The 15277-nt window shown below is 42.5% G+C and overlaps 1 protein-coding gene across 2 annotated transcripts; it reads right to left on the reverse strand.

Moving 5' to 3' along the window:
• Positions 1-278: 278 nt before the first annotated feature.
• Positions 279-12127, reverse strand: LOC149322615 (ewing's tumor-associated antigen 1 homolog). 2 transcript variants are annotated; one of them, XM_089480413.1, is made up of 6 exons: positions 11867-12127; positions 9486-9623; positions 7986-8062; positions 6586-6704; positions 3466-5090; positions 279-1067 (listed from the first exon to the last, which is right to left on the reverse strand). In XM_089480413.1, the coding sequence occupies exons 1-6, from the start codon at positions 12084-12086 to the stop codon at positions 955-957; spliced, it is 2292 nt and encodes a 763-aa protein (XP_089336539.1). In that variant the 5' UTR covers positions 12087-12127; the 3' UTR covers positions 279-954. The 2 variants fall into 2 exon arrangements, with proteins under 2 accessions (XP_089336539.1, XP_089336529.1); XM_089480403.1 differs by having other exon boundaries at positions 3157-5090.
• Between the last annotated feature and the right edge of the window lie 3150 nt (positions 12128-15277).

Consider the following 15277-nt stretch of genomic DNA (forward strand, 5'->3'; position numbering starts at 1 on the left):
TGCAAAGAGATTAAACATTTTCACATAATAGTCATTAAATAGCCACCTTTCTGAGAAAGGTACCTGACATTTATATGCTTTACTGTGCAGAAATCTGAAGGAACTGGTCCATGTGACACACTGCTGTATTCAAACACATTGTCATGTAAATTTTGTGTCCAACTGATGAAATTTTCTATACCAGAAAACACCACTTCTTGGACATGTGAAAACAGGCAAGGATTCATTTGATCTCATTTTCTACTGCAGACTAGAAAAAAACTAATTGTTATAGAAAGAGTTGTAATTTTAATCACAATTTACAAAGTAAAAATAATTTACAAAGATAAATAAATCCTGCAACATGCTACATGTTTTACTATACAGAGTGTACAAGCTCAGACCTTTTTTGTATAGCCCTGGTAACACAAAATTAAAAACGGTCCCAAGTTGGAAAGTGCTTGTTTGCCTTGATTTAACACTGTAGTTTTGCATTTGCCAAATTGTTAACAATCTACAAACTGGTATGTAGAGTACAAATTATGAGGCCCACTTTGTCTTGGGAGAGTCACATGCTAACTCTGTCATTAAACTAAAATATCTCTTGATGTTCGGCTTCCCACACAATAAGAATTAAACCTGGCACAGTATTAACTCTGACATTGTAGACTTGATACCAACTGTACTGTTTACTTAAAGGAACTGAAACCCATAGGAAGTGGGAAAGATCTCATAAACAGTAGTTCAGATGCTGGACTTTTAACTGACTACCTGGAAAATCTCACAGCTGCAAGCAATGCTGTTTTAAAAAGTAAAAACAGTCCCAAGCAATTCCTTAAATATGAGACAGTCACAGTATCTTAAAGAATCAAGACAGAGCAAGATGAATAAATTAACCAAGCAATAAAGCTTGTTTAATGATCTTAATAATTCTTTGGCTGTCAATTCTTCTTCAACCAATTTATTGAACTCCCTTCAGGTAGGTGCTGTATTTTTGAGCAAGGCTTGCATTTTGCATTTTCTCCGCTCAAGGGCCTCTTGCTTTTTCCTTGCAATTTCTTCTTGAGAACACTTTCTACCTTTCTGTTCTGTAAAAGAAAACATGTATTAGCAGCCTGAGTTATGCAGTATCATGGTCTGATGGTAGCTACAATTTACTGGCTCCAGGATATTCAACTGATAAGTAGATAAAGCTAGTTCATGTCTAATCTTTAAGTATCCCGCAAAGAAAGGAAGAACTCCGAATTCAATATTCTTGCATCACTGTCTACCAAAGTTAAGGGGAATGAGAGGCTTCAGGGTTCCTTGACAAGGCTGCCTTCCTAAGGAGCCAGCCCTGAGATTTCAAGAAACTGGAATATCAAATAGCAGAAGAGAGGGGCAACATCTATGATATAATAACCAAACAAATGAGTCTTTTGCGATGGTAACACCAAACTACATGAAGCATACCCTATTGTTCTGGAGTTTGTTCCAACAGAAGGCGCTCTGGAGTTTGTTCCAACTAATGCTTCACTAAGTCTACAAGCCACCTTGAGCTAAAATTATCTGCTAGTATCCTATGTGCTAGTGCATGAAAACTAAGCTGCAGTCATGACAGCCCAGTTGACTTTTTGAAGAAAATAAATTTCTACCCCTAATGGTTATAGAAGGGTATTGTATAAATGGGCAGCAAATACAAGAAGGCCTCCATTATTAGACAGTCAATCTTCTGTTCCTGAAGAACTACAGGTTACTCTAGCATGCTCTCCAGTCATTATTCTCTAGCCATTCACACTAATCTATGCAAATAAGCCATCTAGACAATTTCAGCTGAAGTGGATAGTTTAATCCACTTGTGTGTCTTTCTGGCCTTCTTTTTCACCGCTTCGGCAGAAACAAAAATGTAAATGGTCTACAGCTCCACTAAACTAAGCAATCCCAGCCCAGGATTTCCTCTGCCCCATCTCAGATTTGCCCCTTTTCACTCGCTGCCCCTCACTCCTGGAACCTTCTTCCCCCGCGAGCAAGAGCCATCACCTCTTTAACCAGCTTCAAAATGGAGTTGAAGACCATCCTGTTCAGGGCAGCGTTCCCAGGCATTGCATAATTGTCACTTGCTATTTGATCTTCTTTTGTTGTCTGTTTTATTGAATCACTTCCTGTATTGCTATGTATTTTATATGTATTATCCTACTAGAGAGGCCCCTTCCCCACCACCACTCCCTTCTCCTTTTGTGTCGTGTCTTTCTAGATTGTAATCCTGAGGGCAGGGAACCGTCTAATTAAAAAGATTGTATGTACAGCGCTGTGTAAATTTACAGCGCTTTATAAATAAAGAATAACAATAACAATAACAATAACAATAACAACAACAACAACAACAACAACAACAATAATAATAATGCTATGCCCTAAAGCAAGATGGTGTGACTTAGCTGGTAGAACCCTTCCGGTATGCCACTCAAGAAAGGAAGGGTCTCCTGACTCGCCCTCAAACTCTTCTGAGACCTTTCAGTTGCATAGAAGGTAAATATTCTTTTTTGCTCTCCCCTTTCTTCAGGTTTTGGATTCAATTTCATCTCACACTGCGACTTCTGTTTTACTAAAGCAACAAGTTACTTTGAAACAAATTAATGAGGAATTTACAAATCAACTGTCAATTGATACACTAAACAAATGCCGGGAGCAAGACTGATCATACTCTACAGAACAGTATTGTTATTGTTGTTCTGTGCCTTCAAGTCATCTCTTACTTATGGCAACCCTAAGGCAAACCTATCATGGGGCTTTCTTGGCAAAATTGGTTCAGAGGGGCTTGCCTTTGCAATCTCTAAAGCTGAGAGTATATGACTTGCCTAAGGTCATCCTGTAGGTTTCCATGATTGAGTGGGGATTTGAAGCCTGGTCCCCAGAGTCATAGTCCAATGCTAAACCCACTACACTACACCAGCTCTCAAAAATAATAAGTCAACCCATTTTACATTAAGCAATGAGTATAATTCTGGCAGCTACCCGAGGACAAAGGAACCACATCGTACAAAGCCTTATCATAGCAAGGTGAAAGAAAGAGTGGCTTTTCTACTTCCTTTTACCACCATCTCTGACATAAGAAAAGGGTGTCACAGGGACTGTGAAGCCTGGGTCTGAATCTTATATTCTGACAAATTCCACAGCCTCCAGCCTTTTACAACCTACCTGTTTCATACTGTGCAAAGCAATCTGAGAGGTGCCTCTTGAAAGGTGGCTTCGTGTTTGTCTGTATTGCTGTCTGAAATGGGATGTTTGGTCCATTCTTGTTTTCCCCCAACCCCAGAACAATTCCAGAATGGTTGCCTATGTTTACACTTTTATTGTCCAAAACAAGGGCTTGAACATGATTAGTCTTCTTAAATACATATTTTGACTTTTCCGTTGGCAACTGATTAATACTGCTGTTATTTGGCACCTTCCCCATGTTACGAAGACCATTCTGCCATTGTACATGACTGTCATTTAGACAATCACCTGAAAGAGGGGCTGAGGCTGATCCAGAACCAAAGTCTCCTGCAGGCACTGAATGAGATCTGCACCATTTTTCTGGAATATGGCTTATGCTCTCAGTTTTAAAGGGTCTCCAGTTATGCTGTGCAGGATCTGTGGAAGTGTCACTCTTCAGCAGAGCTGCAAGTGTTACAGGGGCATCCAATGAGAAAGTTCTTCTCCCCACATGGCTTTTTCGAGTTTGTGGGCAATTAGAAATCCCCTGATTTGCTACTGTGAGGCACGGACCCACCTCCAATTTGGAAGGACATCCTAACGTTGACTTGGATTTTTCATTCTCTTTCACCACCTCATGGCTCACAGTGTTTTTTTCTACATCATCACAGACTTGATAAAGCAAGTCATCATCTTCTTCACCTCTTGTGCCCCACAGACTATCTGATTCAGAACACAAGTCTAAAACGTCTTTTGAGAACTTGGGCTCATTCCAGTCATCAAATGAAAACACATTGTTCTTGGGTAATTCTCTCCAAAGGCCCATATTGGACATGCTGCTTCCATATTTTCCCATCTGTGGTTTAGGGAGATCAGAATGATTGGGAAGATCAGCAGTTCTTTTTTCAAGAAAATGATTACTGGCAGGACATTTGAGTTGAGTAAAGCCCTCCTGTCTGCTCTTGTCTTCTGGTTTCACTGGAATAGGATTAGAGCAAGAAATTTTGGGATGTCCACTTACTGAAATTGACTTTATCTTCTCAGCTTTTATAGTGATATTATTATGTGGAAGGACTGTCATTGTATTTCCTGTGGCAATGCTTTGTTTCTGTAAAGCAGATGATGTGGGATCATTCTTAAATGAATTAAACAGTGCACCATGATCAGAAATTACAGTTTTCTCTTTTCGTTCACCATTTTTATCAGAAGCCAGAGGCAAAGCATTTTCAGGAGTACTTATCAGCTCAGGGTTCTGAGTAATTTGCATTAGAAAGGAATCATCTCCCCAGTCATCAAAATCTTCATTGACGACTTGATCCACTTTACTGGAGACAACTGATCCAATCTTACAGGAGCCTACTTTTGGGGCTATTTGTTCAGAAACCTCTTTTGCTTTTTGTGTGGGGACAGGTGCCATGCACTCTATCACTGGCGCTGCTGAGTCTTCCCTCATAGGTGCTTCTCCAATCTCACATTTATTAGCAGCGGTGATATTATCCACAGTAAGTGCATCCTCCAGCAGTGTGCTCTGGTTTTCATGGATACTAGAGTTTGAGGAACAATCTGACAAACCTTGGCTCAGCCGACCGCTACATTTTTGGGTGGGACAATCAAACAGTTCGTGAAGAGCTATTTCAGCATCAAGATCTAGGGGCTCCTGTCTACTGTCTTCACAGGGCTCAAGGGCCTTGGTACTGCCATCAACAGCTCCAAAAGGCAAAGTAGTGTTAGCTTTAGGATATTCTTCAAGGGACTGATGCTTTTTTTCCTCCCCAGTCTCATCTTCATGTTCAGTGGACCTCCCTGTTTCTAGTGTAATATGGGTAATATTGTGGCATGAAGCATCTTGATCTTGGATTGCATCTGTCAGGTTTTTATCAAACTGTTTCGCCAGTTTCAGAAGCTCTTCTTCTCTGTGTTTCAACTGATGACCTCTACATGAACAAGCACAATTACAAATGCATGCATCAATTCTCAAGGTTGTTGGAAATGGTTTACTTGCTTTAAAGGTACAGGAAAACATGCCCATTTTTTCAGAGCAGAATCCAAGTACAGTGAGATTGTACCCTTTACAGTTTAAACAGCTCATCAGATTACTTCTATTCTGTTTTCCTACAAGAAAACTATCCAAAGCAGCTTAGAAATAAAAGGACTGTAAATAAAAAATTGGGGTGTTGACAAAATTATCACTGAGTAATCCAAAAAGGATGAAAAAATAGGCATTTTATTGATCTCCAGATGCTGTTGCACTGCAGCCCTCAGCATCCATCACTGCTGGCTATGCTAGTTAGGATTGGTGGAAGTTCCATTCCAACATTTGGAGGACTACAAGCTGCCTATCCCTGAATTAGAAACTAACAGTCCACATTAGAGCTTAAAACTTTCCTGTAACAAAAAAAAGTTTCACTAACTGTCTAAAAGCAGACTAAGGCGGGATACAGACCACCCAAAAAGGGCCGTCTGCCGCTGCCTCCATTTCCGCCAGCGGGAAGCCTCAGCTGCCAAACAGCGAGGCTTCCTGGTGGCAGAAAAAGAACGTGCAAAAAGTGGGTTATTTTTGCGTCGCGCTTGCGACGCCCGAGTGCGCAAATGGCGCACTCGTGACATCACCAGTGCGATGGGATGTGCGGACATGTGTACAGGGCGCCGCCATTTTGACGCCCCATCACGTGCTAGGGGTGAGGCCAGTATGGACGCTGCGTCCTCGGCCAACCCCTAGCACATGACGGGGCGGTGCAAAGGCCAGTTTAAATCAAACAAAACAAACAAACTTCATTTATATACTGCTTCATACCGCCTAAGCAGTGTCTAAGCAATTTACAATTGTAAGCTAATTTGCCCTCAACAATCTGGGTACTCATTTTAGCGACCTCGAAAGGATGCAAGCCTGAGTCGAGCTTGAGCCCTTTTGCTGGTCTTGAACTCGCAACCTTGTGGTTTTGAGTGAGTGGCTGCAGTACAGGCATTTAACCACTGCACCAGGGCTCCTAATCCTAAGGCCCAAAGTGGCTTCCAGCCACTCCAGGGGTGTGTTGTTTTCATGATGCATGCCCCCGGAGCATCCAGAAGCCACTTAAGGGCTGCGTAAAGCAGCCCAAACCCAGTCCCAATAGGAGTGGATCTTTTCCACTATTTGGAGCCATGGGAGAGGTGATCTCGGGGCTGCGCCATGTGTTCACCACGGCCCCAGGGTGATCAAGCTCTGAGTGGCTTCTAGCCACTCCTTCCTGCCCATCTGCTTCGCCCCTAAGAGGAAACTGAGTGGATCTCTAACAAAGCAATCTTGGTGAAGCCACTGGATAAAAGTTCCAACAATCTCTCTTCCCCACCCAACAGGGCAAGCCATGCCTCCACATTTTGGGAAGCTACTGATAATTCTGGAAAAAATCATTTTAGAATTTTTATAAAATGAAAGAAGTCTCAGTATACCTGGCACAATTTACTTTTGTTCTTGATCGTACTTTTGTAATTGTAGGAGTACAAGGAATTGCATCATCACCAATCCAAAACCCAAGAAGATTTCCTTCACAACAGGTGGGCTTTTCATCCTAAACAAGAAGAATCAAATATGTCAACACCACAGATTTTATCAAGAGTGTAGACATCGTTCAGTCTACCAGGTTTTCCAGCTTTCAAAACTACACTCTAAAAATAATATATTTACCTTGCTCTTCTGTTAAATTCAAGGCAGTTATTATAACCAAATAGGAGAAGAAAACCAACCATTAATAATTACATCTAAGATACAGACAACAATTAAAGACCAAAACCAGCCACTGGCTTTTCAAAATAAGTACATAGAAAGTAGCAAAGTGAGGCAAATTATAAAAGATACCAGTAACAGTAATATTTAAAAATATGTATGGCTCAATTTTAAAATTGGGTTGTGAATATTAGGCCTGTTACAGACAGCCAAAATAAAGCTGCTTCGAGTCACAGTGGAGGTATGGTGTTTCAATGATGCATGCGTCCTAAGAGTCCAGAAGTCGCACCAAAGCCACGCTCCAGACTGGAGCATGGCTTTGGTGTGGCTTCTGGACTTTTAGGACGCATGCATCATTGAAATACCATACCTCCACTGTGACTCGAAGCAGCTTTATTTTGGCTGTGTGTAACAGGCCTTAGTGTAGTCATAAGGATGCTTGCCTGAATGTAAGACAGCCTGGCTGTTAGCACTGTCAAGGTATCAAACATGAAGAAGCATTGTTATTCATATTCTCTGAAGAACAGATTTGAGTAAAAAAAATGACATTACAGAATGTGTAGTCAGCATAATAACAAACTGAGTTTTCCAAGCAGGGTAAGTATTCCTCTTTCTAGCTCTGATTCTGAACGCTAACAGGACAGAAGAAATAAGAGAGGAATCCTAAAGTTTGCAGAAGTTGATTGAAACAGTAATGAAGATATACTCAGTTCAGTAAAACCCAGCATGTTTATTCAGCCAAAGAACAGAAAGTGTCAGTTAGAAAAAAAGAAACAGATTATTGAAAAATGGGTGGGAAAGCCCACCGACTTGGGGGCCTGAGAAGGAGCACTGCAGTTAGGTGAGAACACACACTGCAACAAAATGTGGCAGGTTCCAGTGACATCTTCTAAAACTAAGAGATGATTGTTAATAATAGCATGAATTCAAAGTATGTAACATGTTGGCTCTCTAAAACTATACAAATATGAGCTTACTGAGTTTACTTTGTATTATACAGTTTCATCAAGCAATATTAAGAGTATACATTTTGCTAGTTTTTCCCTTGAATTCTTTTAAAGCAGGCTGTTTTAACAAATGAAAACCTGTGTGAAGACACTACAACTATATTTTAAGAAGTAATTACCTGAGGAGCAATCCGATTAACAATTTCTGAGATTTCAACTGTATGTCTATTAACTGTTTGCCTCTTTTGTTCGCTGTCTGAAAAAGAAAACATTTTTGGCACTTCATCAGCACTGTAAGAATGAGAATTCCCCCAATCTCAGAAGCCAATTAACCCAACAAATTATTATAAATAGCATTTGCATTGTAACAGAAATCCTAGTCTCTAGTGAAAATCTGAACACTCACTACAGAATAGTTATTTAAAAGAATGGCCATTTATTTAATATTTCTTCTCCCGTCTTTCAGTTGCAAGATCACCAGGGCAACTTACAATTTTTCAAAAAATATATACAAAACAATTGATAAAAATCAAAGTCAAGGTAACTAAATTTAAATACCGTGAAAATGCTTGGAGAAAGAGGCTGAGACCCAATAGTTACACTGGTGGCGTGTAACTGTCCACCAGCATCACTATAGTGTTGGACCAGGAGCAATTTCGTCTTCTGCTCCTGCAGCTGAGCAACAGCAGCCAGAGACTTCTGGTAATACTTATGGTCATCCTTCCAGCCACTGACCAGGCATGGGATGCATACAGGATCTGTGTACCTGTCTTTGGCATGGTACAGACTGCCCCAAAGGGGTGACCTGCACCTGCTCCTTTTCGTGCTGGACTGGGGCCAGGGCAACCGCACCGGCAGCCCTGCGGCTCCAATCCAGCATTTTTCCAGGCCTGGAAAAGGGGTGCCCTTGTGCCTTAGGTGCCGCTGCGGCCCCTTTCTCCTCTGCATTGTTGGCACACGCGTTTGGTTGCCACGTTTTGGAGCTCCTATCCGTGTCTCCGAGGCACAGACACGTCACGCGCATGCCGCGCCATTTGGACGTGGCGTGTGCATGACGTCATTGTTATGTGCGCCGTGTGGATGGTGCCCCCAGACGTACTAGGGTTAGGGAGCGTGTGGTTGGTGTGCGCTCCCTAACCCTAGTATCGCCGAGAGTGTGCTGCTTTATGGTGGTGTGTACCAGCCCTTTGTGTACCTAGAGAAGAAACAACAATAGCTACTGCCACCTGGACAAGAATTAAAGCAATACAGGAGATCTACAGGATTCCAGACAAAGAATACACTTTTCATTTAGAAACACAAACCAGTAAATTCCAGGAAAATCAAACTAGGAAGAGCATTCTGCATTAAGGCACCACTGCAAAAGTGGCTCAATACTGGAAGCCACCCACCCCACCACAAAAGATGGAGGCATGCAGGTTATCCTTCAGATAACCTGAACCCAAACAATTGAGTGCTTTTACTGCACATTTCAAATGATAGATTACGTCTTAAAGCAGTAATTCCCAAACCTCGGTCCTCCAGATTTTTTGGACTTCAATTCCTAGAATTCCTGATAGTTGGCCAAACTAGCTAGGGCTTCTGGAAGCTGAAATCCAAAACACCTGCAAGACTGAAGTTTGGGTAACACTCATGTGAAGGGAAAAGTTTATATGAAGACAACTACAAGGAGTATTTACCTAGCTTATGTACAATTGGTGACTGAGGATCCCAGAAAATTTCTTGCTGTATGTCGCCTTCATTTGCAGGAGAACTGAACGTTGGCAAACGTGACTTGTTTGCTTGTGTTCTCTTTGGAGTCTTATAGGAGCAAGTTTCTGTGTGACAGACATACAAAACAAAATACTTCAATAAAAATAAGCAAGTCTGCTGGATAAAACGAGTAACATTGCTTGGATAGCTACACCCTCCTGATGAACAGCAATATGTAACACTGACTGGGGAAACCAATTCTGAGATCACAGTGATACCTCCAGGGATAATAAGTTGCCTTATGCCAGGGGTCCTACCAATAGTGCACCTTTGTTTTTGTTGTTGTGTGCTTTCAAGTCATTTCCAACTTATGTTGCCCTTAAGGGAAACCCATCATGGGGTTCTCTTGACAAGATTTGTTCAGAGGAGGTTTTCCATTGCCTTTCCCTGAAGTTGGGAGAGTGGAAATTGCCCAAGGTCACCCAGTGGGTTTCCATGGCCAAACAGGGAATCAAACCCTGGACTCAAGAGACATAGTCCAATACTCAAACCACTATGCCACCTAGCTTGATATGTATAATGCTTAGCAGCTGCTCTTCCTTCTCCCAGACAGGGATCATTCCTACTGGTCTTTAGAGATGCTGGAAGTTGCACTTTGGGGCAAAATACACAGCCAGAAGCAGCGTCTTGAAGCTGCCCCTTCCGAAGCCACATTGGAACCATGGCCCCTACATGCTGCAGCCCCAATCTGCCTTGAAGCCACCTGAAAAAGGAGCGGCAAACAACTGCTGCTTTTTCCAGCAGCAAAAAGCCAGCTTTGCCACCCACACCACAGGTGTAAACGCTGCACTGCCAGAGCGTCATGAAGCTGCTCCCATGTAAACGGCTGGGAAGCTTCAGGCTGGCTTAGGAGCATGCGGTGTGTGAATGCCGTGCTCTCAAGCCACCTGAAAGCTGGAGCAAAAGGGCCATCTGTTTCAGCCCATTTGTGCCACATGCATGCTCTACCACTGACCTATAGCAAGCAGTCAGAGGGAAAGAAGAGAAAAAGGCCAATGTAAGTACTGTTAAGCTTCATCAGCCTTTGCCTCTCCAATTATCATGCAGTAATAATCAGGCTAAAAATGAACAGACTCACTTGACTGGCACAGTTGAGAGAGACACTCTGGTCTACTGTTGCTTAGGTCTGGGAACATTAGCTGAACAGAGGAATTAAAGAATTTTAAATACTGCAAGATATACATTTTTCTCCTGTCCACTTGAGTCACTAGTAACATGGCTGTCATCACTGCTTACAGCTCCCCTGTAGTCATGAATGATGGTTTCAGGGAAGGAGGCTCCATTGGCAGGGTAACAATATTGCATACCAGCTTAGCCTGACTATTATACACATGGATTAAACCCTATGCAATTCATGAGGTTTCCACAAGTTGACAGGCAACTTGAATGCACATAGACATGATGCATTAGGGACAGGCAACCAAGCACCCTCCGAATATTTTAGACTGCAGTCCCCATACTTCTTGGCAATTGGCCATTCTGCGGAAATGCAGAATGTCTCAAAATGTCTCAAAAGCACCAGTTTGCCTAGCCTTGTATTAAACTATTCATGACACAGCTTAATACTTTCTAGTGACCTTGGCATGCTTTGGATAAGGTTTTACCACTAATTTTGATTGATCTGAAAAGTATTGAGAAGTGTTGATATGCTAAGGAGGCGTTTATCTGAGCATTTCTGTTTAAGGGGTGAAACGGGCAGACAAAACAAAGTGGCTTCCAGCCTTTTTGAAGGCAGAATGTTTAGATGACGCAACCCTCAAAAGTGGCTGGAAACTGGACCAACTAAGAAACATGGATTTACATTTTTATGAGTGTTTTTAACCTTTTATTCTCTGCCCAGGAGGCATTTCAAAAATGTCCTCCATTTGGAGCATGACTGAGAAGCATAGATGCACACTTCCTAGGAGTGTTCTTTTTTTGTAAAGCCTTTTATGGGGGGTTTCCTGTCCTCCATTTTCTCCTCGCATGCCCTACATTTGGCGGTGCCTTGCCCTCCTTTGTGTTGAGGACATCTGTCCATCTTGGGGCCAAGGGTATTCCTGGGCTTTTGGGGGGGGGGAGGGAGGAGGGATGGAGGAAGGGGATCTAGGACTGCATCCACACTGGAGAAATAACCCGGTTTGGTAGCGCTTTGACTCTCTGGCTCGAATGCTATGGAATTCTGGGAGTTGGAGTTTGCTATGCTCCGCTCTGGGCCCCACAACAAACTGCAACTCCCAGAATTCCATAGCCTTGAGCCAGAAGGAGTTAAAGCGCCGCCAAACCGGGTTATTTTTCCAGTGTGGATGCAGCCTAGGTAGGCAAATACCTGGAGGGACCTCAGGGGAGGCTGGAGGGGGCTCCCCAGCCGCCGCCGCCGCCGCCGCCTCCTCTCCCTCTGCTTCCCGGGTGCTCTCTTCGGGGGCAGCCTTCTTCCTGCTGCTTCTGCTTCTACTGCTCCTCCTGGCCGGGCTCCTGAGGCCAAGCTCCTCCGCTGCTGCTGCTTCTGCTGCTGCTTCTGCCGCAGCCTTCCGTCGCTTACTCGCCATATAAGAAAGTAAACACAAAACTCCCGCTCAGTTAAGCTCACGGCGACGCCATTTTGTGTGCAGTGGGGACTCGGCAGCTGATTGGTCGGAGCCGGCTCAGCGGAGGCGGGGATTGGTTGAGGCGGCCCGTGACGAAGGCGGCGACAGAAAGGGGGCGGGTCACTCATAGCTGTGGAGTTCAGAGCTCAGAGGGACGTGTCTCCCTCGTGGATGCTGGCCATAAGGGCTTCAATGATAGTGGGAAGGTGGTTGTTAAATGCCTTAGTTTCCTATCTCTGGGCAAGTCTCTTCAGAAGGGGGTTTGCCATGGCCAGCCTCTGAGGCTGAGGAAAGGAGGACAACTGGCACTGCAAAAGGCAGAAAAACATTCAAGGACAAGCGGAAGATAGGACCAAATAAAAGCTGAAGAACACTCCCATGAACATATAAATCCCTGTTTCTCATTCAGGCCCCAAATGGAGGACGTTTTGAAATGCCTCCTGGCAGAAAATAAAAGGTTAAAAACATTCATAGAAATGTAAATACATGCTGCTTAGTCAGGCCCCAAATGGAGGACGTTTTGGAATTCCTCCTCCTGGGCACAAGGTTGAAATGCAGGGCATGTCCTGGTACTCAGGTTGTGGTTAATAATCTAGGGTGCATCTACACGGTAGAAACAATGCAGTTTGGCACCGCTTCAAGTGCTGTGGCTCCATCCTATGGAATCCTGGGATTTGTAGTTTTATAAGGGGGTCTTTTTTTAGAGCCAGTATGACGTAGTGGTTTGCGTACTGGACTACGACTCGAGATCAGGGTCCAATTCCTAAGTGACCCCTTTATATAGATTCTCATGCTATATATATATTCCCGCTTTTACAACACCTACCTAGCAGAAAAGAGCAATTTTATGTACGCTATCTTCTTTCAGACCTCAAGGAACTGGTAACTATAAAAGTTGCCAATTATCTGCCGTAAAAACTTTTTAATACAGATGAAGTATGAATACTTTAGAGTTTGGCCATCATCTTATTGTCTTTATATATTGTATCTTTATACCATTTTATATAACAACATCGGAAAAAGTTGTTTGTTGGCTACTGTATAACTATGCCAATGTTTTATCAAAAAATTTTAAAAATTAAAATCTTGAGAAGGTTTTGAGGAATGAGGATGCGGCATCCGACTGTCGACTGTGCCAATGTTTCATAATATTCAACTACTCCAGTGTCTTATAACAATGTGTGGATTTTGTGCCGCTATGAGGAACGGGACTGTGGGCATTCTCCCCTCCTACTTGGATATATAGAGGATATACATCTCCGTTGGAGTAGAATGTATATATATTTGTGCTGCGGCAGTATATCTGATGTTATATGTTTTGTATTTTGGTTTTATTTTGGTGCTGGCCATGTGCCGTAATAAATTCATTCAGTTCCCAATTCAGCCATGAAACTCACTGGTTGACCCTGGGCAAGTCACACTCTCTCAGCCTCAGGGGAAGGCAATGGCAAGCCTCCTCTGAACAAACCTTGCCAAGAAAACCCTGTGATAAGTTCACCTTAGGGCAGGGTGCCCACATGTCATAAACACAAACAAGGATGAGACATAGGGAAATGTCAGACATTCAAAATAAATGTAGGACATTGCCAACCAAAAGCTAAGAAATGTAAATTAATTCTTCTTAGGCATGCTCAAAATGGAGGACATTTTGAAATTCCTCCTGGACAGAAGGATGAAACGTAGGGCAGGCCCTGGAAAAGCCATCGGGTCATCCTGCCTTCACATCTCCTTAAGTTGGATATGACTTGAAGGTGCATAACAACAGCTGGTACCTCACAAAACTAGAAATCCCAGCATTCTGTAGGATATAGCCATGATGGCAGTTAAAGTGGTGCCAAATTACATTATTTCTACAGTGTAGTTGCACCCTGAGATACAGGGCCTTCCACCACTTGTTTTGGATTTCAGCCCTCGTAAACTGAAATCCAAGGATAAGGGATGATGGAGCTTGAAGCGCATCAAGTTCCCCCATCCCTTGGGATCCCATTGGAGGAGGCCTGATGTTCCCATCCTGGCATTTCAATGGAGCCTCCATGGTCAAAGATAGCATACTTCTGAAAATCAAACAAGCAACAAGAACAGAGCATCCTTCAGGTCTCTACTGTTACACGTCCCAGAAACGTAAGATTGACAACAGCTACACATGGGACTAGAAGTCCTTTCACTCTGATGCATTAAGATGTTTCTTGTACTCTCTCTCTCTAAAAAAATTATTCTGCTAGGAGTGTGTACCAACAAACCCTGGAAACCAAGCTAGTTTGGTTTGGTTGTAAAGCTGCAACAGCATTTTCCACGCACATTTTCCTAGTTTACAATCAGTCATAAACACCTGCATCAGAAGTAAGCCAGGACTGCATTGTGTATGGGGCAGGACTCTGTATTTATCTGGGAGTCACTGGGATTATTTCTGCACTGACATACTGGGTTGCACTGTTTTAAATATGCCCCAAATCTACACAGGATTACAATTCTCAAATTCAGGGATGAGGCTATGTTAAGCAGGACTCAGTCCCAAGGAAGTATGCATATGATTGCAACTTTAGGTTTTTTAGCTTTTTTCTGCTCCAAATTGTTCAGCTGTTTTTAATAAACAGTGACCTCTCCCTCAGTAATTAAATATAGGAAACATATGATTCCACTTTGAAGGGGGGTGAACAGGCAAGCAAGCAAATAAATGATGAGTCGTGTGTGTGTGTGTGTGTATATCTAATGCTATAGAGAGAGTTATAAGGCCAAATTTAAATAAAGTCACCTTTTAAGTAAAAAAAAAAGGAAATGTTTTTAGTACTGATGTCTATAAACATCTCTTTGCCAGTGCTTTTATTTTCTCCTTTGTGTAGTTTTGACTTAAGTATATTATAATACCTTATTTATACTCAGTCCTCCCCCCCCCCCCAAAACTAGGACACGAGATGGCTTACAACATTTTTTTAAAAAAAATATGCAAATCTACATGTAGGTTAAAAAAAAAGCATAAAAAGTCTGAAATGGCCATTTTAGTATCTATAGAATTAAAACCATTTAAACATTATCATTTCAAAATGGAGAATAAAAGGAACATATACCACTAAGAAAAGCTCTCTTCCTATAAAATAGAAACTACTTATGTTACTCATTACTCTGACCAACCAACAGATCATTACTGCTTACTG

The sequence above is a fragment of the Sceloporus occidentalis genome, unplaced genomic scaffold (genome assembly GCF_023333645.1).
Source record: "Sceloporus occidentalis isolate IW3139 unplaced genomic scaffold, rSceOcc1.0.p SCAF_1, whole genome shotgun sequence".
Lineage (NCBI taxonomy): Eukaryota > Metazoa > Chordata > Lepidosauria > Squamata > Phrynosomatidae > Sceloporus > Sceloporus occidentalis.